This window comes from Echinops telfairi, unplaced genomic scaffold (genome assembly GCF_000313985.2).
Source record: "Echinops telfairi isolate 266 unplaced genomic scaffold, ASM31398v2 ScPeMD7_5;HRSCAF=22, whole genome shotgun sequence".
Lineage (NCBI taxonomy): Eukaryota > Metazoa > Chordata > Mammalia > Afrosoricida > Tenrecidae > Echinops > Echinops telfairi.
The window spans coordinates 11,254,599-11,280,107 of record NW_022103901.1 but is presented as its reverse complement, the minus strand read 5'-3'; the positions used below and the strand labels follow the sequence as shown (position 1 = coordinate 11,280,107).

Here is a 25,509-nt window from a genome sequence, read left to right as displayed (position 1 = left end):
TTTTTAAGCGTAAAACAACAACGAATAAAAATAAATATTTGCTCATTAAAACAATTGAAAAGGATGTTAGCAACATGTGTACAGATGTGCCTGACACATGGATGTGTGGATTGTGATAAGAGCTGTAGAAGCCCCCAGTAAAATGTTTTATTTTTTAAAGCCATGTGTGCTGAACTACCGCACTCCCCACCCCAGAGTGCCATGTGGTCCCCAGGGCCATGGGGCCCCAGGTCTACCGCACCCACCCGAGCCCTCCTCGGCAGGCGTCTCTCACCAGCTGGGCCCGTGGGCCTTTTCCTTCGGGGTCCCGGGTGGGCCAGAGGGATGGCGCCAGGGAGGAAGTCCTCATTCCATGGGGGCTGGGTGCTCTGGGGGGCCGGCAGGTCATTGTCTGGGCCTGAGGGCAGCTCTGTGGCCTCCAGCAGGAGAACCTGGGCCAGGGCAAGAGCAGAGGTCAGCCTTGGCCAGACCACGTCAGGGTGACACGTGTTCAGGGATCACACAGACCAAGAGGGCCACATGGATGGAGAAGGCCACACACGTGCAGTGACATGGCCCCCGTGAGGCCTGCAGCTGCCCGGCTCTGGGTGTGCCCAGTCACGCTCTTCAGTGGGACACCGTTCCCTTTGCTGGAATGTCCCCCTGTCCCCTGCTTCTTCCCATTTCAGGAAAGCCCTCTGGGCCCTGCCAGACACTGCTGAGCTCCCTGCAGCACCTTTTCCTGGCATCACCTGTGGCTGAGTGACGGCTGCAGTCACCCCCCTTTCACTGCAAGAGGCCGTCTGTGCTGGCCCCTACACGCCCCGCATGCTGCACACATTCATGTGTAGATGTGTGTGTGTGTGTGCGCGCGCGCGCAGATGGATGGATGAATAAATGGGTAGAGGGAGATGCAGAAAGATGGATGGGTAAATAGATGAATCGATGGATGGATATGTGGGTGGGTAGGTGGATGGATGGTGAGATGGCTGGGTGGGTGGGTAGTTAGATGAGTGGGCATGTGGATAAGTGGATGGGTGGGTAAATGGACAGGTGGGTGAATGGGGGGAGGGTGGGGGTGGATGAATAGACAGGGGCTGGGAAGATGGGGGATGGATGGATGGGTGGGAGATGGAGGATGGGCATAAATGGGTCCATCACTGTGCAGGGCTTTTAACAGAGCTCCAGGAAAACCAAGAGGGGTTGTGGTTTTCCAGGACGCGCCTGAAGAGCAGCCCCCTTCTCTCCCCTTGAGGAGGGCAGGGGCCAAAGCTTGCTGGGACCCAGACCACAGCGGTCAGCTCCAAGCCACCAGCCTTCACAGGCCCCAGTCCCGGCTCTCCCCACAGAGGCCAGCAGGAGGCACTGTTCACCAGGGTCTGGTCCCAGGCTGAGCACCCAGAATTAACTAGCCCTGCCAGGGCAGAGGGTTCTGGGCATCCTGGGCAGCCTCGACAGAGACTCCATCCTAGTGCCCTGATCTACCCAGTGAGAAGGGCAACTATTTCTCTGTGCTCACTCTGTGGAACAGTAGAGGTCTGGGGCTGAGGCAGACTGGGGGTCGGGCAGAGGCACTGTGACAGGGCCCAGACCACTGGCTACCAGTTTCACGGGCAGGCGTGGGCCCTGTGAGCTTCCAATACTGTACCTCTTTAAGAGAGTAGAAAGTCCTGTCTTTCTCTCTCAGAGCGGCCAGTGGTTTTGAACTGCCGACCTTACAGTGAGCAGCCCAATGAGTAACCACTGTGTCATCCAGGCTCCGGAGGTCACGCTGACCAATCTGAATCCGGGCTCTCCCACTGTGGGAGTGTGGGCAAGTGGGGTGACTTCTGTGAGCCTCAGTTTCCTGGCAGTATAATGACCCCCCTGACCCCTCAGGCTCAGAGGAAACTTGCATCCCCGGCACTGGCATTGCAGCTGCCCCTAGGGGGTCCCAGAAGGGAGCCAGGTCTGGCTGGCGGGGGTCCTTTGGGAGTGGGCAGTGGTTCCCTCAGCTCCTCACCACTAGTGTCCCTGAGCCTGGGGACAAGTGGCCCACTTTGTCCCCAGCCCCAGCAGGTCGGGGGCCAGTGAGCACTTGGCTGCCCTCATAGCTCCAAGCTGGCCTCCCTTGGGTGCTGGGCTCAGACTCCGCTCTGGGTGGGGGAGCGGGTTCCTCCCCACCAAGCTTCCTCAAGAACAGGGTGCCTGTGAGAAATAGAAAGACAGAGACCCTAGGTGACCTGCCAAGGCCACTGGCGAGCAGGCCTGGGGCCTGGCCTAGGACACTCAGCGGGTGTCCTCCCTTAGTTGACCTTCCAGGAGGCAGAGCAGGAAGTGACACAGCAGCTGGCAGTAGAACTGGAGTCCCTGGGGCTGCCCTGGAGGGGGTGAGATTCCTGCCCCAACCACAGAGGGCCGGCCTGTCCCAGCAGCCTCAGGGAGGCGGACTGGCTGTGGCTCAGCAAGGGCTCACTGCCCAGGGTGTTGGGCGTGAGGAGGTGAGGAGGGAGAATGAGCCTCAGGACCTGGTACCTGGGGCCTGGGGAGGAGGGTGGGGTGGCTGACACGGCTCTCCCATGTCATTTCTGGCCTGGCTTCTTGGGGCAGTTTGAGGGTGAGGGTGGTTAGTGTAATTGGCATAGTTGTGCAGAGGAAACAGAAAAGCAGGGAGGGGTGGAAGGAAGGCAGGGGGCATGGAGCCACAGGGCAGGTGGGGCGGCACGCAGGCATTCAGGGAGGTACCCCTGGGCCTTTGTCCAGCCCTCTGTTCCCTCAAGGGGACCCACGACCACACAGAAGGCCTGGACCAGTTCTCCCTGGGGCACCTCCCGCCATCACCCACTGACCGGACAGAGGTGCCCGGGCCATGGTCAAGTGTGAACCTCCAGCCCTGTCTGGAGTCCAGCCTTTGTGGGCTGACCATGGCCAACCTCCTAGAGAAGCTGAGCCCTTTCCAAGCTGGCCATGAGCTCACCAGGGTGGGCAGCAGTGGGCGTGGGGCCTCAGCCCAAGAACACCAGACCGCAGCCTTCCAGGGCAGTGGCCCAGTGATGTCACTGCAGTCTGAGGAGTGGCCAGGACACCCCCCCTCCCAGGCCAGCCGAGCTCTGAGGTTGCCCCTCACATGGACTGGTCCTCCCACTCACTCACATGGACTGTGAAATCAGAGTCAGGCAGCTGAAGGGGTGGCGAGGAAGGGAAGCAGGTACCCCGCTGGCCACCCCCCTTCCTTTTATCTGGGACCCCTATTATGGGGTGGACTCAGCCACCAAGAGGAATCACAATTGCAATCACCTCATCTTGGCCGGTCCCTTCTTTCCCAGTCTGCCTTCAACAACTCCCTGCCATCAGCTCATAAGGACCCTGGCGGGCAGGTCAGCACTGCCCCTTTGAGTTTCTGAGACTTTAAGTGCTTACAGGGGTAGGGAGCCCCTCTTTCTGACCCGGATCAGCTGGTGGTTTCCAACTGTGGCCCCCTGAGCTTCTCTGATAAGAACAGATCCTATACTTGCTCTTCGCCAAAAGGCCAAGAAGCCTGCCTTACAGCTCCCAAACTCCCGGCCGTTGAGCCCATGCGGATGCACTGCGGGCCTGCGGGACAGGGTGAGTTTCCAAGACTGTCACTCTTGATGGGAGTAGAAAGCCTCATCATTCTCCCTCAGAGCTGCTGGTGGGTTTGAACTGCTGACCTTGAGGTTCACAGGCCAACACATTACCACTACGCCACCAGGGCTCCCGTGACCAGGGAGCACCAACTCTGAAGATGACAGTGAGTTCACTGAGGCACCAAATCAATCCTGCAGCCACCTAGTGCTGATCGAACATGAATGTCCTTATGAACTGGCCCACTGGCCCACTGCCCACTCCCACAGAACCATGCCCTGCCCCCCCCAGCCCCCCGGCCTGCCTCCCTTTTGGGATGCCCAGAGGCAGCTGCAATAACCACACTGGGGCTGCATGAAGCTTCCTCCCAGGTCCTGAGGGGTCATGATGGTGACAGAGGTTACCACCACGGCCAAGGTCCCACAGTGGGACAGTAGGGTTTCACACTGGCCAGTGTCACCCCGGAACCCGAACTCTTCTTACCTCCACAAGGCCCTGGGCCGGGGAGGAAGGGGTCTGCTTAGAGCAGCGGTTCTCAACCTTCCTAATGGGGAGACCCTTTCATAGTTCCTCATGTGGTGGTGACCCCCAACCATAACATTATTTTTGTTGCTACTTCATCACCGTCATTGTGCTACTGTGATGAATCAGGTGACCCCTGTGAAAGGGTCGTTTGACCCACCCAAAGGGGTCTCGACCCACAGGTTGAGAACCGATGGCTTGGAGTGTCTGGAAGCAGCTGGAGTGGATCCTAAGCTCCCTGGGCCCCTATAGATCCAGAAGTTGGCCCAGAGAGACTGGGGAGGGAGGGGGCTGGCCACTGGTGGAGTGGAGGGCAGTTAAGAGAGTGTTGGAGGTTTTTCAGGCCAGGGCGCAGGACAGGGCCCGGAGTGGGACAGGGTGGAGGGGCTGAGAAACTGGAGCAGAAGGGGTGGGGATGAGGGCTCTGATGGGTGGGGCAGTTTGGAAGAGGGACTCAGGCAGGTGGGGTTGTGTGGCCAGGCTCACCACTGGGATGATGATGACCTGTGATTGCAGCCCCCTCCACCCACCGGAAGGAGCAGAACCTGCTTCCAGGCCTCAGGGTTGCCACCTCTTCCAGTCGCCTGATCTCTGACTCCCGGTCTGGGGTCTGCTTTCTCCCACCAGACCTGAGCCAAGCCCATCCGTGTTTGCTGGGGCTCCCACCACTGGCTCAGAGGCCTCTGAGCAGCCTGAGCAGCTGGGCTGGCCTGGCCACTCTCCCATGCAGGACCTCGGTTGTGCCCTCCCCTCTGGCTGGGCGCTGGGCCCTGTCCCCTCCCCTCACTGTGCCCTCCCCTCTGCGGAGTCCCCTCCCCAGGCTGCCCTAGCCCTGCTCTTTCCTGGGGCATGATCCTTCCAGAAGCCTTCTATCCCTCCCCTAGGTGGGAAGCTGGAAGCTGGGGGGAGGGGGGTGGGTAGCCAACCCAAGTTCCTCCATTTCTGGGCGGTATGTCTTAGTATGTCTGACCCCTGGCCTTAGTCCTCCATGGTGTAGGCAATCTCCTGATCTGGCCAGTAGCAAAGAGTTGGCAAGGGCTGTGTGTGTTTGTGTGTGCATGTGTGCTTCTGTGTGCATGCACCCTCACATGCGTATGTGGGGAGCAGTGTCTCCATCAGCGGGTCTCAACCTTCCTAATGCCGTGACCCTTTCATGCAGGTCCCCATGGGGTGGTGACCCCCCAACCATAAAATCATTTTCGTTGCTACTTCATCACTGTCATTTTGCGACTGTGATGAATTGGGTGACCCCTGTGACAGGGTCGTTTGCCCCCCAAAGGGGCTGCGACCCACAGGTTGAGAACCGCAGGTATGTACATGGGTTTACACCGTGCCCACAGGCCCTCAGGCTCTTCTGAGCCGGGGTACAGCGAGATGGCGAGGCCAGTTCTAGGGGGTTCCTGCTGTCAGGGCCCCCCCTTAGTGCTTCTATCCTCCCTGTAGTCACCCTGCCAGCTGTCCAGACTGGCACCTCTCCTACATCAGGGAGCTCACTCCCGCCTCAACCCACCTGCTCCAGCCTGTCTCCCTTCTGTCTTGGGCTCAGATGGAAGCAGCCTCCCAGGCCCTGGCTCTGCCCTGAAAGCCAGGTGACCCCGAAGTTCCTGATACCCAAAGAGGCCCCACTGAGCCTGGAACAGGACCGTCTCAGGCCCCCTGCCTCTGCCCAGCCCTCCAGGCAACCCCTCAGCTGCTGCTTCCCCTGAAGGTGATGGAGCTCTGCCACCCTCCCCCCCACCCCTGTGGTAACCTTGGGCAGATGCTTCTAGGCCCCACGCACATCCCCACCACCACCCCGGCGACAACACTGGCTTCTCACTGCAGGCACCTGGACTCTGCTGAGGACGTTGCCTGGCCACCAGCCAGACACCAGGGGCCTTTCAGAAACCCCCACGGGAGGGCAACTTTGGGGCCTGCTCGACACTGCTCCCAGAGGACTTCCATGGGACTGCAGGCCGGCAGCCCCTCCTCTTCCCTGTGTGCTCTCCCTGTGCGGCCTGGGTTTACTTCAAATCTATCCAATCCCCTGCACCCCAGGCCTTGTCTCGGGGTGCTGCGGGGACCCTCTTCTTCACTCAACAGACAGGCTGGCCACTGCTCCACGGGGCCACAGTGTCCCGGGTGCAGGGCCGAGCCAGCTGGCTGACAAGGGAGGAGGTCCCAGGCCGACCTGGGCTTCAGGGTACTCAGTCAGGCACAAGCTGTGCCCTGCTGGGGCCAGCAGCCACGGTGGGGTGGTGGGGTGCAGCTTCTCACTCCTCTTTCCACCGAACGCAAAGCCAAAGCCCCTGCGGCCCAGTAGATTCTGACTCCTAGCCACCCCACGGGGCAGGGTCGAACTGCCCCCATGGGTGTGCGAGACTGTCAATGTCCGTGGGAGTAGAAAGCCTCCTCTTTCTCCTGAGGAGAAGTGCGTGGCTTTGAACGGCTGACCTTGTGGTTAGCAGCCGAATGTGTAAGGGCCCCTCCCTCTTTCCCAGGAGGAGTCCACCTGTCTGCCCTGCATGCAGACCAGACTGGGGGTGGGGGGGTGCGAGGCGTCCGGACTCTTCACGCCTCACTCATGCCCCTCCGTGCAGGTGGCTGGCTCCAGCCAAGGCCGCCTGGAGTCACGCTGAGGCCCCAGCAACACCAACCTCCCTCCCAAGGCGAGACTGCTCGGGCCTGCTCCCCCTGTCCCTCCACCACCCCCCCCTTGCCCATCTCACCTTGGCCTCCAGGGTGGTCAGCCGCTCACTCATGTCGCTGAGCCGGGTGCAGTTCATGCATTCTGAAAGAGGAGGGGGCCGGGGTGAGGGCAGAGCTCTGCTCCGGACAGGGCACAGCCGTCTCTGCTTGTTCCATTAAAAAAACTCCTACCCTGCCTTCAGGACCTTTCCTGGGGTCCCCTCCTCCGTGAAGCCTCCCTGACCTCCGAGCCCCTCTCAGAGTGTCTGTGACACATGGGTCTGTCCACGTGGCTGCTCTGTCTGGCACTGAGCCAGCCCCAGGAGGCCTGGCTGGCAGGCAGACGCCAGGACAGTGGTTCTCAACCTTCCTAATGCCACGACCCTTTCGTACAGTTTCTCATGTTGTGGGGACCCCCCAACCAGGAAATTATTTTCGCCGCTACTTCAACACTGTCATTTTTCTACTGTTATAAAACGTGACCCCTGTGAAAGGGTCATTCGACCCCCAAAGGGGTTTCAACCCACAGATTGAGACCTGCTGTTCCAGGGGGAGGGGTTTTGCTGGCCAGGGCAGTGAATGAATGAATGATTGTTGCCCAGCCACACCCCTTGACTGAGAACTCTGACCTGGGAAAGGGGACTCGGGGCTGTCCCTGCGGAATGCTTCAGACCATTTGGGTGCCCCAGAGCCAGCCAGGGTGGGTGCAGCGGGGGGTGGGGAGCCACCCTGGGGTCCACAGTGGACATTGAGGGGAATGGGAGGGGAGAGGTCAAGTTCAGGGGGAGGGAAGTACAAGTCCTGTGGCCAGAGGATGGAGAACAGGCAGGAGTTATAAGTGGCCCGGCCTGGGCAGAGCCAGGGCACCAGGGGGTGTGGGCAGGGCTGCAGAAGTGAGCGGGCCTCGCACAGAGGGCCTGGAGTGAGGTGCTGGGTGGTGTCCTGGGGTGGGGGTGCTGTTGCAATGCTTACGTAGGTGGGTGAAAGTCAAGGTCAGTTCTGCATGAAACAAAACAAAACCAAAAAAACCCTCTCTCCTGAAGCTGAATGTTTAGCGAGTGGGCAAGGTGGGGGTGGGGTTGGGGGTGGGTGGGGTGGTGCTGCCAATGGGCTGCGGCAGGAAGGCTGCTGAAGAGCAAGATGCAAGAAGCCCCCGGGGCACATCTTCTGTGCCATAATTTACATCTGTCTCCCCGGAGAGCAGAGCTCTTTCATAGGGAGAGAGATGGTTCAACGTCGCTCTAAAGAGCTTGAACCGTTTAGAAGTCAGAGGCACCTCTCGCTCCTCCGTGTTTGCTGGGTTCAAAGCCTGACCCCAGAGAACCCCATTCTGCTTAAACAGACGCACAGACCACGCATGAGGCCCTCTGGATAGCTCAACAGAATCCTCCCACCCTACCCCACCCCCGCCCAGGTGAGCTGGAACAGACCATGAGGGGAGAGGGTCCTGGAATGGGGCTGGCCCTACGTGCTCCTCATGCTGGGCCACGGACCCCCACACTGCCGGCCTCCGCTTGCTGCCAAGATCCCTCCATTGTTGTCCCTTACTTTAAGCCTGAACATAGATTACTTGGCCAACTTTCCTGTTCGAAAATATCAATTTCTCCACGAGAGAGGTGAAGAGACAGGATGAGAATAGGTGGTCCAGGTTTTGAGCACACACACACACACACACACACACACACACACACACACCCAGTGGCCCACCCCACAGGATTCCCAGCCACTGGGCAAAGGGGTAGCGAACCCACCCTGCCTCCTGCTCCCCAGGCCAGATCTGGCTTACACAATGGCACCATATGGACCGGCAGGGCTCCTGCCCACCCCCTTCTCCTTCCCTCCCTCCCCTTGACTGAGCCAAGTCGGTGGTTTACAAGCATATTTTAGGTACAGCGCTCTCTCTCCTCTTCCATAAAACCTTGTCAGTAACCCCAACACATAAAGCAGATTAAAGCCCGAGGTATAAACACTAGGACATTCAAACAACTTAGAAGAATGTACACATTTTCCCTGACTCGGGGATGGGGAAGGGTTTTATTGGGCCGGATGGCTGGGGAGGCAGCCTGGGGGAGTCGCACTCCCATGTTCACACTGGCTCCTCCCAGGAAAGCGCCGTGAGAGGTGGAAAATCACCAGGCAGCAAAAAGGGCAGGGGTGACCCCAGAGGAGCAGACGAGCCAGGCCAATAACATTTTGCAAGATGGAACGCAGCCAGGTGAGAAGTCACAGCTTAGTCAACCAGAGGCAGGCTGAAAGACCGGAGAGGGCAGGCTCTCAAAGGCTGGAATAGCCCCCAGTTGGACAGAGGAGGGTTCCTCCAGGGAGGAAGGGACTGGCCAAAGGGGACAGGCTCACACACATGGAGATTTGGGGAGGCCTCCAAGGAAAGGCTGAGTTCCCATGAGGCCCCTGGTGACGCCCCTAAACAAGAAGGCCTGATGATATGGGCAGACCTGGTGTCTCGTTAGCCTTGCCCTCAAATATCAGCAGTCGCCCCGGGATTCCTGAGCCGTGAAAAGAAAACCTTTGAAAGACAGACTGAAACAACAGGGTCCCCTTTGTTCACCCACCCTAATGCCCACCCAAGGAGCCCTCTTGGCACAATGGGTCACCCTTGGCAGCTTGCACCTACCAACTACTCCACAAGAGAAACACTTGGTGACCCACTTGTGTGAAAACTCAACCCAGAAGACCCGGTGGGGCGACCCTACTCTGTTCCGTCGGGTAGCTTAGTCAGAATCGACTCAGTAACACGCGACAATATCCTTCACGCATCCAAACACCCTGCTCTCTACCCAATTACCCACTCACCCATTCATCCACCCACCCACCCACCCAGCTACTCACCCAGTCACTTAAACACTGACCCATCTGTCCATTGTACCTCAACCTATTCCTTACACTCTACCTACCTACCCACCTGCTCACTCAGCTATCTACCCACCCAATCGCCCATCCACTGGCCCATCTACCACCTTACCCTCTCCTTACTCCCTCCCTCCCTCTCCACTTCCTCTCATCTGCCTACCCACCCATCCATTCATCCAGGTATCCACCCACCCGATCCCATCGACTGCCTCCTTACCTCGCCTACCCACGTAACCTATTCCTTTACTCACTTGACTCAGGCACCCACCCTGTACTCCACCTGCCCACCCACCCCCGCCCTCATGCAGCTATCCGCCCACCCAATCACCCATCCATTGGTCCATCTCTCCACCTCACCCTCACCGACCACCCAAATGATTGCCCACTCTACCCTCCACTCCGTTTACCCCTCACCCACCCACCCTCCTATCCATCTCCTAACACTCGGAGTGGCGGGCTCAGGAGGCCCTTGGTGGGCCTGGGCTGATGCTGAGGAGGGGCCTGCCCTCCAGGGTCTGTCTACGAACCCTGGAACTCTGGACAGCGTATGCTGTGGGGATGAAGATCAAGCGGACTCCAGAGCAGAGCTGACCCGGATGACCTTGGTCACAGCCACTCTGGCGCTCAAGCTTCGGATCTGTTCTTCAACCAGCCCACTCCCCCGTCCCACCCCGCCCCCGCCCTCTGGGGCCGCGGGGAGGTGGAGGCGTGGACGGCTGCGGGGGAGCTGTCGAGTGGAGCTGCAGTCCCAGAAAACAACCGCGGAAACCGCACATTCCTGAGGCTCGGAGGCCAGGAACACTGTGCTTCCAGGATCCCAGGCAGCGAGCTGGACGCTCTGCAGGGGGGATCATCGGAAGGGAGGGGCGCGCCCTGGCCACGACAGAACTTATTTCTGGAGCGTGTGCTGGCCCGGCCTCAGTGTGCTCTGGCACCCGGCACCGGCTTGGCTGTCAGTGGGCACAGGGTGTCCAGCTCCCTAACCACAGAGAGTGGGCAGGGGCGAGTCAGCCAACTTGGGCTCCCCGTGCCACCTGCCTGGGCAAACGCCCCGACCGGAGTGGGTTTGATGGCTCCCCAGACGCCCTGTCATCCACAGGCAATTAAACAATGTTTGTTTAACTTGATTTCATTATCCAACAGCGCGGTGGAAACAGAGACACCGAGCTGTGGAGGCCGGTTTGGCCACGGTCTAACTGAGGCTCCGCCTCGCCGTGCTCAGCCCCGCCCACCGCGCCCAAGCCCCACCCACTGCGCTCAGCCCCGCCCCGCCGCACCCAAGCCCCACCCACTTGCGCCTCTGCTTCCCTCGCAGGATGGGGGCTGTGGATGACAACGCTCAGTGCTTCCCAGTATTCATGCTTGTTTCCAGCATCGTTCGCATTACGCACAGGCTTTTCTGGGGCTCTAGGACGCAGGTTGAACAAATAATTGGAGAAGCTGTAATTTACGAAGACGAATGCGGTATGAGGCTTGGAGGAGGACTTGTTAACCACCTGCAAAATGCAGGTGATAACCCTGCTTGCTGAAAGGGAGGAGGGGCTGAAGAAGATCAAGGATTACAGCCTTCAGCAGGAGCACAACTCAATGTAAAGAAAACAAGTATCCTCACCCCTGGACCAACAGGGCACATCCTGATCAACAGAGAAAAGGATGACGTTGTCAAGGATTTTGGCTTGCTTGGATCCACAATCAATGCTCATGGAAGCAGCCGTCAAGAGGTTGCTGTACATTGGGTCAGTCTGATGCAAAAGACCGCTTTAAAGTGTTGAAAAGCAAGGGCGTTACTTTGAGGACTGAAGTGTGCCTGACCCAAGCCAAGGTCACCCAAGCCAACCAATCACCCATGGTGATTTATTTTTCACTCACTTCATAGGCACAGGGAAGTTGGGCATTGGATGAGGAAGACCCAAAAAAAGAACGATTGCCTTTGAACCATGGTTCTGGCGAAGGATACTAAAAGTGCCCCGGACTGCCGATAGAACAAACCAAGCGGTCTTGGAAGAAGTAAGGCCAGAGTGCTCCTCAGAGGCAAGGATGGGGAGACTGTCACTGTTTGGGGATATGTTGTCAGGTGAGACCATTCCCTAGAGGGGCAGCGGTAAAGAGGAGGGCCCTGGACAAGATGGGTGGACACAGTGGCTGCAACAATGGGCTGACATAAGAACCGTTGTGAGGGCTGCGCAGGGTTCCATTCTGTTATCCATGGGGTCCCTAGGGGCTGGGACCGGCTCGATGGCACCTAATGACAACAGGAGCCAGGGACAGAGACCAAGGACAGGCTTATCTACCAGCATCTGAATAGCAGAAGTGTGTATCAGTAGGCAAGGCATTATGGGTGGGGCTGGGGGTGGGAGGAAGGGGTTTGGGGGCGCGCAGGTGAAGGGACTGCATGGTGAAGGGGCGAGAACTAGAGACCTAGGTCTAGTCTGCCATTCTGTCTGTGAACCTCAGTTTCCCCAGCTGTAAAAGGGGTTTGCACTGGCTCCAATTCGAAAGCCTCGGACTCCAGGACTCTGCTCCTGCCTCATGTCTGGGCCTTTGTCCTCAGCCTCACTCCTGGCTCTGGCCCCGCCGGCAGGACAGTCCGTTGCCAGGTCCCCCGGCCTTTTGCCTTCTGCCAACACTGCTGCTGGTGATTGTTGTGCACCCAGAATTCAAGATCTGCTCACTCCCCCACCCCCAACACACACACACATTCTGGAACGAGATTATCTTCCGCAGGCCCTGAGCGGGGCTTCTGGAAATTCAAGACACACACTGAGTCCACCGTGGGGTCTGACCAGGAACCAGTCCCTGAAGGCTGAAGGGCATGTAAAGAAGGCACAGAGGGCCAGCTCCCCAGGCCCAGCTGTGAGGCTCACGGACAGGACAGAACCATTAAACTCCACCCCTCGCTATGTCTGCGATCCTAGAGAAAACAAGCATGCTCAGCAACTTCGGCCCAGACTTTAAGTGAGGAGCAAGTTGGAAGGCAGGATTCTAGCTCCTAGGTGATTCCTACGGTGACATCGGTGCTGGGGAGGGCCGGACGCAGTGCTGACCCGGTCTAGAAAGCTATGCAGAAACAGATATAAACTCTGAACTTCCAGAAAAATGCCAAGTCTCCAGGAAGCCAAAGCTGCTTGGCTGGCTACCTGCTCCAGCTGTGAGTACTATTTGCTTTGTTATCAGACTCCGTTCGTTGTCCGTGGCTCTAACTGAACGTGTGATACGGTTCTGTTGGGGGAGAAGATGGACAGAGGTTAAACAAAGAACCAGAGCCTCCACGGAGAATCCGGAAGAGAAAGAGAAAGCAGAGGAGGTGGCCCTTAGCACAAAGGCGTCAGGATCGAAGAGAAAAAGCAGCCCGTGGACAAACCTGACCACCGAAACCAGAATCCACTGCCACCCAGGCAACTCGGACGCAAGGTCGACCTCAAAGGGCGGCGTGGGGCCACTTTGCAGTTTGGACACTAGAGGGCGTGCGGGGGGTGGATCGTTTTCACCCTGAGCCTTGAAAGGAGGCCTGGCCTTCTGCGTGATGAGAAAACACAGACAACATCGTGTTTCCACTTTGCTTGACAGACAGTCGAGGAATTAAAAGGGCTGTCACTCCTTGCCACGGAGTCAATGCCGGCTCTCAGTGACCCTACAGAACAGGGTACAGCTGCCCCTGTGAGTTTCCGAGTCTGTAACTATTTATAGGAGTAGAAAGCCCGTCTTTTTCCCTCGGAGCGGCTGGTGGTTTTGAACTGGACACCTTGAGGAGCCTAGCCCAATGAGTAATCATTACATCACCAAGGCTCCTCAAAGGAATATGGGCAAACTAGGAATCGTGCTGGCGGCTGGGTGGCGGTGGGCTGGTAAGTGAGTTCTTACCCCTTGTCTGTCAGCAATTTCCGGGCCTGGGCTCTCACCCAAGCTCAGCATCAACTCAATGATAGGCCTTGAGGCTCCCCAAGCTACACTGGGGAGCCTCCCAAGGTAGAGACGCAGGCTCCCTATCCCTAACCACGGAAGGCCGACCTTCATCTGCCCTCATCCGAAGGAGGATTCAGGCCAGAGCCAAACCTGAGCCAGCCGCTAGGCTGATTGCCCCATTTCGTCAGAAGTCTCCCAGGAAGCCCACGCTCACCTGCTCCTACGTGCTCAACTGTTAGACCCTGACCCACGATGGCCAACGTTTCCTGTTCCTGCTCGGCTCCAGGCCCAGTGCTCACGGACTCTTTGCAGCAGCGCCGGAGGGACCCGCTGTCTACTGACGTTACCGAGGAGGAAGTGGATCACGAAGCCCCAGCACACGGTGAAGGAGGGGTGGAACCAGACTCCACCTCCCCACAGTCCCACCTGACCTGATACTGGCCACCTGGCCAAACAGACCTGCCTTAGCCTCTTGGATTAAGTGCCTGGAACAGGTAGAAGCAGGAGCCCTGGTGGGGTAGTGGTTGAGAGGTGGGTTGCTAACGGCAAGGTCAGCAGTTGGAAACCACCAGCTGCTCCATGGGAGAAGGATGAGGCATTCTACTCCCGTAGAGAGTCCCAGTGTCAGAACTCACAGGGGCCCTCGTACCCTGTGCTGTAGGGTCACGAGGAGTCGGCGTTGACTTAATGGTAGTGAGTTTGGGTTTAACAGCTACCTGGCAGGCGAGATTTCCCAGAGTCCACCAGGGTGGCCAACCCTCTTTGTTCCTCACTCCTGGGGATTCCAGCTCAGCCTTGCATTCTGAGGCTCTGAGAGACCCTCTTTGGTTCCTGAGCCTTGCCCCAGGGGTAACTGAGAAGCCTATGTAGACCCTGTGTCCAGGAGGCTACAAGTCACATTGACCTCTAAAAAGCCACTTGCCCCCGGGTCATCGAAGACAGACTGGATTTCCAAGCCACACACTCCAAAGAGGAACAATAGGACAGTCAAGGCCAGGCTGAGGGCAGGACCCTGCCCTCTGCCTCTTCAGTGACACCCCGCCAGATGCCAGGGCAATGAACCCCAAGGGGGCTGGATCACCCGCTGGTCTGACACAGTGGTGGGTGCTCTCCAGGCCCCGCTGTGAGGCTGAGGGACAGGGTAGGACAATAAACCTCCACCCCTCGCTCTGTCGGGGGCCACAGAGAAGCTGAGCACTCTCGAGAACCTCGGCCCAGACTTTCCCCTGAGGAATAAGTGGGGTTCCTCCTTGGACAGGGGCCACCCTGGCAGGGGTGCTCTCTCCCTGTGGAAGCGGAGAGCTTTCTTGGGATGTTCAGAAAGTGCCAGAAACGTGGGGAACTCTGGCCAGTGGGATGGAGACACCACTGTTTATTAGACACCCACTGGGTGAGAGAAAGACACCCAGGTGGACTGTCCTCCCTCTGCTAGTGAGGACGGTGAGCTGTAGAGAGGTTCGGCCACATGTTCAAGGTCACGCTGCTTGTTGCACAAAGACCAGAACGGTACCCCGGGGGCGGCCCGTGTGGGTCACGCAGAGCCCAGCGCGTGAACTCTCAGTGCTGGTGGGGGTGTGTCCCCCTGAGAGGGGTCCGGTGGCATGGTGGTTACTCTCCCCAAAGTCTGAAGATTAAAACCACCAGCCACTCCTCGGGAGAAAGACAGGGCTTTCGACTCCGGTAAAAAGTTAGTCACAATCTGGGAAACTCACAGGGGCAGTTCTGTCCTGGCCTACGGAGTCGCTATGAGTTGGCATCGACTGGACTCGAATGACAGTGAGAGAAGACGCACCTGGCTTTAGCACTGAGCACCTGGGTGGGGACCATGTCTTGTGCCTCGGTTTCCCCTATGGACTGAGAACTCCTTGAGGGCTGGGGCTGTAGCTCATTCATTCTTGTATTCTGGGAAACTGGAGGACAAGAAGCCCAGTCCCCGTCACAGGGGTTTGCCACGATGCACATGCGTCCACTCGGGGAGCCAGTGGGGCTGCCCCTGGGGAGTGATCGAACTTGGGGTGGGGGTGTCCTTCCTCCTGCTTTGCTTCATCCCCTGCTTGCCGACCAGGCAGCCGCAGGTCTCTGGGTGGGGCCCCTGCCTGCCATCCCCGCCTCTCCTCTCTCAGGTCCGGATGAAGCCCCTGCCCTCCTCTACTTGCTGGGGGACAGCAGGAGGGACAGCTCCTGCTGGGAGGGTCCTTCAGGCCCTATGGCTACCTGGCAGGGACATCTGGGGCAGGTAGGACAGGAGGAGCATCCCAGGTGTGCATTTGCTGTGTACTTCCTCCAGGTGTTTGAGACTGTCTGGCTGGAGCCAGAAGGCCCATGGTCTAGCACCGTGGTTCTCAACCTTCCTCATGCCGCCACCCTTTCATCCAGTGCCTCATGTGGTGGTGACATCTGGGGCAGGTAGGACAGGAGGAGCATCCCAGGTGTGCATTTGCTGTGTACTTCCTCCAGGTGTTTGAGACTGTCTGGCTGGAGCCGGAAGGCCCATGATCTAGCACCGTGGTTCTCAACCTTCCTCATGCCGCCACCCTTTCATCCAGTGCCTCATGTGGTGGTGACCCCCCCAACCATAACATTTTCGTTGCTACTTCGTCACTGTCATTTTGCTACTGTTATAAATCGCCATGTACATATCTGACAGGTAGGATGTATTTTCATCGTTACAAATTGAACCATCATTAAGCATAATGAAAGCATAGTGATTAATCACAAAACAATATGTCATTCTATATTGTGAAACATTGGTGTGTTTTCCGAGGGTCTTAGGCAACCTGTGTGAAAGGGTCATTCGACCCCCAAAGGGGTCTCGACCCACAGGTTGAGAACCACTGCTCTAGCGGCTCATAGCCCTATCACTGGGGCGGTATGGGGTCCCGTGGTGTGTGCCCAGGCAGGTGTGGGCTGGGGATGCAGGGTCTCCTCCCTGTGCAGGGGCAGGTGTTGCTTCCAACAGCCCCGAGCAGCTGTTTTGCATTTCCACCCAGGCCTGGAAAGTGGGGCAGGGCTTTGCGCCACAGCAACATGATTTAAGGTAGAGAGAGAGAGAGACAGGAAAAACAGACCTTTGGGTGCTGGTGTTCAGTATATTCTGGGTGGCACCACCAGCCCACCATGGGAGGGGAGAAAACGCTCTCTTTCCATTTCGTTCGAGGGTCTCGCCCAGCTGGATGACAAACTCACTGCCATCGAGTCAATTCCGGCCCCCAGCAGCCCTATAGGCCGGAGGAGCACGGCCCCTGTGAATTTTGAAGGAAGCAGAAAACCTCAGCTTTCTCCCTCAGAGCGGCTGGCGGTTCTGATCTGCTGAGCTAACCCACTATGCCACCAGGGCTCCTTTTAGCTGGAGAATGCAAGACATAGTCATGATTAAGGGAAGGCGATAGCACCCTGTGGTGTCGCGAGCACTTACCTTAGGCTAGAGCCGGGTCTCAGTGCTTGGCACCATGCTAACGAATCCGTTTTCATGGAAATGAATCCAATCCATCAAACTCCACCAAATGGCGTTGACCTTCGGGGCCATGGTTGGGTTCTAACCCATAGCAACCCAATGGACAGCCGAGTGAGACACTGCCTGGTTCTGGGCCACCCTCACCATCATCGGAGGCCTGAGCCCATGGTGGCAACCACAGCTACTCGCCGTCTACGTTCATCTTGCCTTTCCCCTTTTCGTTGACCCTCTGCCCGTCCGAGCCCGGTGTCCTTCTCTAAGGACTGGTCTCTCCTGCTAACCTGTTCAAAACATATGAGGTGTAGTTTCTCCATCCTCACTTCTAAGGAGCATTCTGGCTGTACCTCCAAGAGAGACTTGCTTTTTGGTGCCCAAGGTATGTTCAATTGTCTTCCCCAACTCCATCATTCAAAGGCATCTGTCCTGCGTAGGCCCTTCCATTCAGCTTACTGTTCAGCTCTCCCACGCATGTGAGATGACTGAAAATACAGGGGTTTGAGTCACATGCCATGGGCAGGTCCGCTCCCGGGCGCTCCAAAGCCCCTACGTCTCTCCCTAACGATCCCCTCCTTCTGATTGCCTTGCGCTAGGGGCCTGCATAGTCGCCTGAGCAAATGAATCCGTTGCCAATGATCTCATTCTACTTGGATCAATAATCAATGTCTAAGTAAGCAGGCATTAAAAAAAAATCAAACCAACCTATTTCATCGGGCAAGCCGACTACAAAAGGCCTCCTTAAAGTTCTAGAAAGCAAAGCTGTCTTGGCTTTGATGGTCAGGGTGCATCGGGGACTGTAAGGAACGGACCGCGGATGACTTGGTGGATGGAACGCTGGTGCTCTTCCCTGCAGCCCATCTCCACCCAGTTCACAAAGAAAACTTCCCGAGGAGAGGCCATGCATTCGCGCTGCCGTGCTAACAAAGAACATGGACCACACCGTGGACTGTCAAAAGATCAAGCCGTCTTAAAAGCCACGCTACCAGAACATTCCTGAAGAGGGAGGCGGACAAGACTCCACTAGCTCGCCTGCCATTGGGAAAGACCCAACGCTAGCAGGGGGCATCCTGGCTGGTACGAGAGAGGGCATGGTTGGTGGAAGGTCAAAGAAAGTGAAACACCTAATCAGTTCACTTGATGGACTGGCCCAGAAGCCCCAACGACGAACCCCCAACGTCCCAGCGATCGTGAAGGTGGCACTAGAACGGCCACGTTTCCTTCCATGACACGTGAGATCGCTATGCGTTGGACCCAACTCGGCTGCCACAAAGAACCAGGCCTGTATCTGTAAAGTGAGCCGGTGCTAAGAGAGAGCTTCCAAGAAAACAGCATGAGCTTTGGCGCTGGTGCCGGTGCTGCTCGAACACTGGCTGGGGCACTGGGAGCTGAGTTCTGGGCAGGGGATGCACTCGTCTACCAGGTGTAGTCGACGAATATATTTCTCTTTGGCAGTACTCCCCACAGGCGTGGAGTGGCTTCTCTTCAGGCTGACTGGAGCTCCCAGAAACTAATGGTAGGAGCCTGCTGGGGCGGGACCACAGTCCTGCAGGACACCACCCTTCTGGGCCCCGGGTTAGGCCCAGAGCGTGGTCCCCAGAGCCCACAGCTGGGATGCTGGGAAGCGAGCAGCTGTGCTCAATCCACTCCATGGCGAGATGTCAAGGCTTCCAGCAAGGTCTCTAGGGACTTGAAGGGGATTTTGGCACACCCAAGACAAGCGGTCCTGTCTCAGCTGCTGTTTGGGGGAGCAGGGACGCCGGGTAGGTCATCCCTCCATCTGGTTTTCCTTTAAGGGTTCAGGGATTCAGTTGCTTCTCTGGGGTGGATGTCGGCATCTCATGTGGTTAATCTGAAGTTATTGTTTGAAGCGCTTACCCTCTTTTCCTCATCCATAAAGAAAGCAGAAACATCTCCAGGGGCCCACAAAGCTGCAGCCCGCCCTGCCTCAGCCTGAAATACGACACCAGGAGCAGCCCAAGGAGGTGGATGCTGCGATGCCCAATTTGGACACGCCCATCAGTGGTGCCATTGCCCTATGTCACCGGAGAAAGACTGATGGCAGACTTCCAAGTCCAAGGTCAAGGTTCGGGGGGGTCAGTGAAACAAAGCCAGCTGACCAAGAACTTCCAGATCAGAGGAGGCACTGCCTCGCTCGCTCTGACGGGGGCTGCTGAGCCCCAAGGACTGTGAGGAGCACCTATCACCTTAAACCCAGCGGACGTTCTGAAGGAGACAATGGGGTGGAGCTCTTGCTGGGAACATAGGGGACGTCCACAAATAAGAGTCAGGAAGGGGTGGACCTCTCCAAAGACTGGGGCTTGGGGCAGCATGCATGGAAGCAGAATTTAAGACCCAAAGACAAAGTCAATGAAGGAGGTGGGCAGCGCAGTGCTGAGGAAGAGGGGTCCTGGCAGTGTGAAGAAGACCCAAGGGTTGGCGCTGCACCCTCCTCCATGCCCATGTGAATCTGAGCAGGGCCCCCCCTCTCCCAGGGCCCTTGTTCCTGCCAGGGCAACGTCCGTGCATGCAGTAAACAGCATAGCCACTGTTGGCCAGGTGGTGGAGAGACCGGAACTCTTGCCCATTGCTGGTGGGAAAGCAAAATGGCACCTCGCAATGGAAAGCCGTTGTCAGGATCCGCAGAAAAGGTCAGCACAGAAGTGCCCTATGGCCCAGCGATCCCATTCCTAGGTCTACGCCCCGAAGGATAGAAAGTAGGAGCTCAAACAGAGATCAAAGTTCATAGGGGAATTAGTCACACTCACCAAAAGGTTGAATGGAAACAACCCAAGTACACATCCACCTGGAAGTGCACCGACACGCCCCACCTTTCTCTCCCTTCCAAGCAATTTAAAATGCTTTTGAATCACATAGAGGCATTTGTGCAGGGTTTTAGTCGTTGCCTGCTAGCTTAAGGCTTAGTTAGCGCTCTGGGCCCTGGCCCTGGTGACCAGGGGGAAGTTCCTGAGTGCTCTGCACCCTGCGGCTTCACTTATGCAATAAGGATGGTCAAGGTCACCTGGTGGGGCCCCACGGATAGTCAGAGAGCATGCAGGATAAGCACAGGATGCACGTGTGAGAAAGCCTAGCTGTAACCTGCACCGCTGGGTCCAAAAGCAAATCTCTCCCACATGGTAAGGACAGGAAGGATCGTCAAGTTATCTCACCTGACTGTTTCTTTGCATCAACGGGAAAACAGATCTTGGGTGATAAGTGGCTAAGAAAGAGCCACAATTTGAGGGGGTGGCAGACCCAGTGCTAACACCCAATTCTGGGTGTGCATCTTTACCCTCCGCCCTCTACTGCACCCAGAATGAGTATTTCTTTAACGCCTGCCCCCTACCACTAGGCATTTACACTAGAGTAAGAAGGAGTTCATACAGTACCACTGAAGGCAAAATGCTTTCCAAATCATGTTTCCAACCACCTTGCCTTTAGTCTTCCCAGGAGTCCTACGAAGGAGATCAGGGTGTCCTGATAAGTTAGGAGAAGAGGAAAGGAAGGCCAGTGGCCAGGGATCCAGCCACGCGAGACCCACTGCTTCTTTAATCAGTGGCTCCATCTGTGCACAGGTAGGAGGAAAGACAACAATCACACCTGAGGCTAGTTAGGAGCAGCATGGGAAGTCCCTGCCACACAGGTAGCCACTGCCCCACCACCACCACCACCCCAGGCAGGGCTGGTCTCCACAGTGGTAGCTGCTGGGAACCCCATCGGACTCACCAAGTGGCAGATAGGAGAAGGCTCAGGCCAGAAGTAGAGTCCTTGTAGGGGACATTGGGAGACAGCCAAGGCCTATTCTCTGCTCACAGCTGGTCTGCAGGTTTGGGGGAGGAGGGAAGAGAGCCTGAGTCTCCCTTTTACTGCCCTGAGCCTGAGGGATGTGGTGGAGGGAGAGGAGCAAGATTGGGGGTGCAGATCCTCTTGGAGGAGTGCAAATCATCCGGTTACCCTAAGGCCCTCTCCCCTCTCTCCTGCCCCCATCTCTCAGCAAGAGGCACATCTGCGGTTGGTGGCAGGGGCCCCTGACCTCAGCAGAGTCTGACGGAGCAGAGTCTTAAGGCAGCTCCAAATGGGCAAGAGGGGGGTGGGGGGTGGGGTGGAGGTGGTGGGTGCTGGGGAGGGTTATGATCCTCACCAGCACCCCGCTTCACTGCCCACAGCTCAATTCCATGCCCTTTTGGCCAGCCTGAGTTGAGTCCTATAGGGCAGGCAGAAGGAGGAACAACTCCCCTTCCGGGGTCCTCCTCCAACACTCCCTGTACCCCTAAGCCTGAGGAGCAGCTGCAGCAAAGTGCAAAAGCCCTGCCAGTTTGGCAGGAGTGCACCGGTCTCTCCTTGTGGGTTTAATTTGCATTCTCTACATGACGACCACGCTAAGCATCTTTTCAGAAGTTGTTCTTTCCATGTAATTTTATTTATTGTATTGTTATTGAGAATGTACGCAGAAAAACAGCCCAACCCCACGCTTTCTGCACGTACAACCTAGTGGCGTTGCGTGGCCACGCCTCTCCTCCTTTTCTCTGTGGTTTTTCCTGCGTGGACATAAGCTCACTGCCCTCTCAGCTGCCTCATCTCATCTTTTGAGTTGTTGTCATCAGTCTGATCTCACATAAATCGTTCTTAAGAGAGCATCCTGCCCAAGGGAGGTGGGTGTGTACTAGTTAAGCTAAACCATCGTTCAGTTTTAAGAAGCCGTCGGGGTTTAACGATGATTTCAGAGCAATGGTTTCTAGGGCTTATCCAACCTTCATGAATACAGGAAGTCTAGAGTCCATGAAAATTTGAAATTCAGTACTGCAGTTCCACCCTTCTGATTGGGATTTTTTGTGTGTGTGTGATCTTCGATCGTAATGGCCAGTAATGGTGGCTGGGTACCCTAATTCTGGTCCCGTGACAAAGGAGGCAGTTAGCCACGCATTCCATTTTCTCCTCCTGGTCCCGACTCTCCCTCTTCCTCTGTTGCCCCAGGAGAATAGTGCTTATCCTTTCAAGGATACGCTTCTAAGACCACAGGCCTACAAAGTGAACTAGGAGATGGAACAGAAGTACCAAGCCCATTATTAGGCCAATTACCTGGGCTATCCCATGACACCGTGACCCTAAGCTTCCAAACCATGAGGTTTTTGGTCATAGGTAAGTAGCCTCAGCAGCTGCTCTTAAAAAAAAGAATCATTGTTGTAAATATAGCTAACACACAACTTTTGTCAATTCAATTTTTTATGAGTGTCAATCAGGTCGCAGCTTGATTACCTAATTTGGAGGCATGAAGGAGATAAATAGCTCGCTGGAGGCAGGACACAGACTTACCCCTGTGAGACATTCCTGCTGACAAGACACATGGAGCTAGCTAGAGTCCTGGAGCTGGAGACCCCTGCCAGCGTTGAGATTCCTCCACTACCACTGGATCCACAAGACTTTCCACCCACAGGCCTGTGATCTTCCTGGATTTGGCATCCTGCATGTGTTGTGTGAGTCTCAAGAGGAATTCATGGGCCAATATCGGACTTATGGGCTAATATTGAACTTATAAATTGATCTGGACTGGGCTGGGATGTTTTATTGATGCATAATTGCTTCTTGATATAAAGCTCTCTCTTATACACAGATAAGCGTCTATGAATTTGTTTCTCTCGTCTACCCAGACTAACACAAGTGTCTTCCTTGCCCCAGGGCCCCTCTGTTACTTCATTCCCGGGCATCCTTTCCCCTCTCTGTATAAAGCGGTGACCGTGCCCAGCTCAGAGCAGTTACGGAGATGGGCAACAACCAACACCAGCAACGGCATCCCAATGGAAGCAATTTCTGTGAGACCCTGATTTCAATGCTTTGGGGCTGCATGACTTCTGCAAGTCCTTTCCGATGTCTAGCCTCCTGTGTCCTCCTTTAAAAACAGGCTTAGACCCGATGGTGATGACACAGCTCATTTGAAAAGCGATTTAACCATGGGGGAGAGAGAAAGTGTTCTCAAAGGGAGGGTGGTGATGCTTGTACAAGTCTTCTGGGTAGGATTGAATTGTGTGACATGTGGATTAGGTGCCAATAAAACCAATTGGGTGACATCACGAGAGCCCCGGGGCCTTTTCAGCTCTGGCGTCTGGACTTGGTAGAGGAGGGAGAGCCCACATCACCACCCTCAGCTCCGTGCTGCTCCCACCTATGGATCCTCTGGATCCTATAGATCCTCTGGATCCAGCCTAAGACATGACCAAGAAGCTGAGCGATACCCGGAGCACATGGAGTGTCGGATTCTGGGGAAGTCCCAGGAAGCGGGTTTGAAGCTGCAGGTGATTGGGGTGGGGTGGGGGTGGGGCCATCAGTTGCTGGATCATTCCTAGAATGGAAGGGACCCTGAGAAGTAAGTTCTGGAAGAGACAATCGTTTTCTCGGGGGAGTCAAGCAATTCCCAGTGACCACCCTCTGGACCCATGGGTCATCATAACCTCACTGGTCTTCATTCAACTGCCTCTGCTCAGTGCCCTGGCCGGGAGTCAGGGAAGAAGGACACAGCCGGTCCTGGAGGGCACACAGCTCTGAGGAAGATGAGCCCAAGAGGAGGACACAAGGAAGCCAAGGCAAGGCAGGGTGTTCAAGGAAGACTTCCTGAGTGTGGTGACCCCAGTGGGAAAACAAACACGCAAACCCAGCAGAATTACCCGAAAGAGAAAGTGGTACCCAGGTGGTTTCCAAACCGAATCTGGTTGATAATTCCCAAGAGTGATGCTGGGGATGATGCTAAATATGGGGAGAGGTCAGCGCTGCCTGGAGTAAGACTCCTTCCTTATGAACACGTGATGCTAAATATGGGGAGAGGTCAGCGCTGCCTGGAGTGAGATAGGAAGAGAGATGGGGAGGTGGGAACCTAAGCTTAGCCTGTTCAGGGCTCCGACGGCTACCCAGGGATCTGAGTAGCAGGGTCTGTCTCCGACCAACAGCAGCTGTGCCCTAGAGCCAACATCTCCCAGAGCCCATGCTGACGACATCCACGGGAGATCCCCCGGAGAACACTGAGGCTGAACCTCTCCTTGTCCAGATGGGAGGCAATGACCAGCATTGGAAGAAGGAAGGTAGGTACAAACTTGGTGTGGCAGGTTGGGCCTCCTTGTCTAACTTCAAAGGGGAGGAGCATCAAGATCAACAGCCCAAAGCTGATACCTAGGAGGTAGCGGTCAGACGGGTCTCCACCCTCCAAACTTTTTACCTCCTGACAGGGTTGAACTTAATAGATTCATATATCATGTTCCGCCCCCATCCCCCACACCATTCATATTAACAGAGACTTGCAGCTCTCTCTCTTCTATGTGAATCCTACCACATCATCAAATGAAAGTCCCCCGATCCTTACTCCGTGCATGTCATTACGGTCAACTGGACTTTGAGGAGGTAGATCTTCCTCAGTCGTGTTTTGAATGTTTTCCAACCTGTAGGGCACATCTTCTAGTACTATACTAGACCACTTTCTGTGCTGTTCATAAGATTTTCAACAGCCTCCCCCCCGAAATAAAGTAGACGGCCACATTCTTCCTCCTACTGTCTTAGTCTGGAAGCGCTGCTGACACCTGTCCACTGTGGGTGATCTTGGTATTTGAAATATTGGTGGCATCACACCTGCTATCACAAAATGCAAGCCACCACAGAATGACAAAGTGACAGAGGGGCGGTGGGTCAGGGAAGGCACGGGTCACAATTCATGATCAGGAATGAATTAGATATAGTTCTTTCATCTGGGCAGCTTTTCCTCAGCCCTGCCCGAGGGCCTCTCTCTGAGTCTCAGTCTTTTGGCTCCCTGGTCCCTTGACCCCTACCCTCCTCAAGAAAGTATTACAACGCTCTTTAGCTCTGCCATTAAATGCCCAGAGGCACCCCACAGGGAAGCCTTGGCCCAAAGACCTTTAGCTCTCTTGCTCTGTGAGTCTGCACAGCCCTGCCTCACAGGCCAGGAAGTTCACTGCCAACCTGGGCCAGGCTCCTGGTTCCGCTGCTGCTGCTTCTCTGCAGCTGCTTCTAGTGCCTTGTGCCATCTCTCGTGTGCCCTGCTCTCTGTCTGCTGAGTCTAGGGGGTTCTCAGCACAGGAATTCTAGGCCCAGAGAACACACTCCAATCCTGGCTCTCCCACTTTCCGCCTTTGGAATGACTGATTTTAAGCCTAGTAGGATGGCAAAACTGGCTGTGTTAGTCCGGGTAGACTAGAGAAACAAATTCATAGAGATACTCATATATGTATAAGAAAGGGGCTTATACATAAAAGCAATTGAATATTAAGAAAACATCCCAGCCCAGTCCAGATCAAGTCCATAAGTCTGATACTAGCCCAAATGTCCGATACCACAATTAGACTAGCAAAACACATGCAATGGCACCAAATGCAGGAAGATCACAGGCCAGTGGGTGGGAAGTCTTGTGGATCCAGTGGTGGTGGAAGCATCTCAGTGCTGGCAGGGCTCTCTCCATGTGGCTCCCTCAGCCTCTCTCCATGTGTCTCCCCCACAGCCATGTTTCCCAGGGAGTGAGCCGAGACAGAGAGAGAGAGAGA

At 56.1% G+C, this 25,509-nt stretch overlaps 1 protein-coding gene across 1 annotated transcript in view; it reads right to left on the bottom strand.

The window, feature by feature from the left end:
• The window catches only part of COL26A1 (collagen type XXVI alpha 1 chain), a 116,331-nt gene that overhangs the window by 13,963 nt on the left and 76,859 nt on the right, over positions 1-25,509 (bottom strand). The window contains exons 4-5 of the mRNA XM_045284644.1: positions 6,795-6,856; positions 275-431 (exon numbers count right to left, since the gene is read on the bottom strand). Coding sequence (XP_045140579.1) covers positions 275-431; positions 6,795-6,856 — 219 coding nt within the window. The remainder of the gene's footprint in view (positions 1-274; positions 432-6,794; positions 6,857-25,509) is intronic.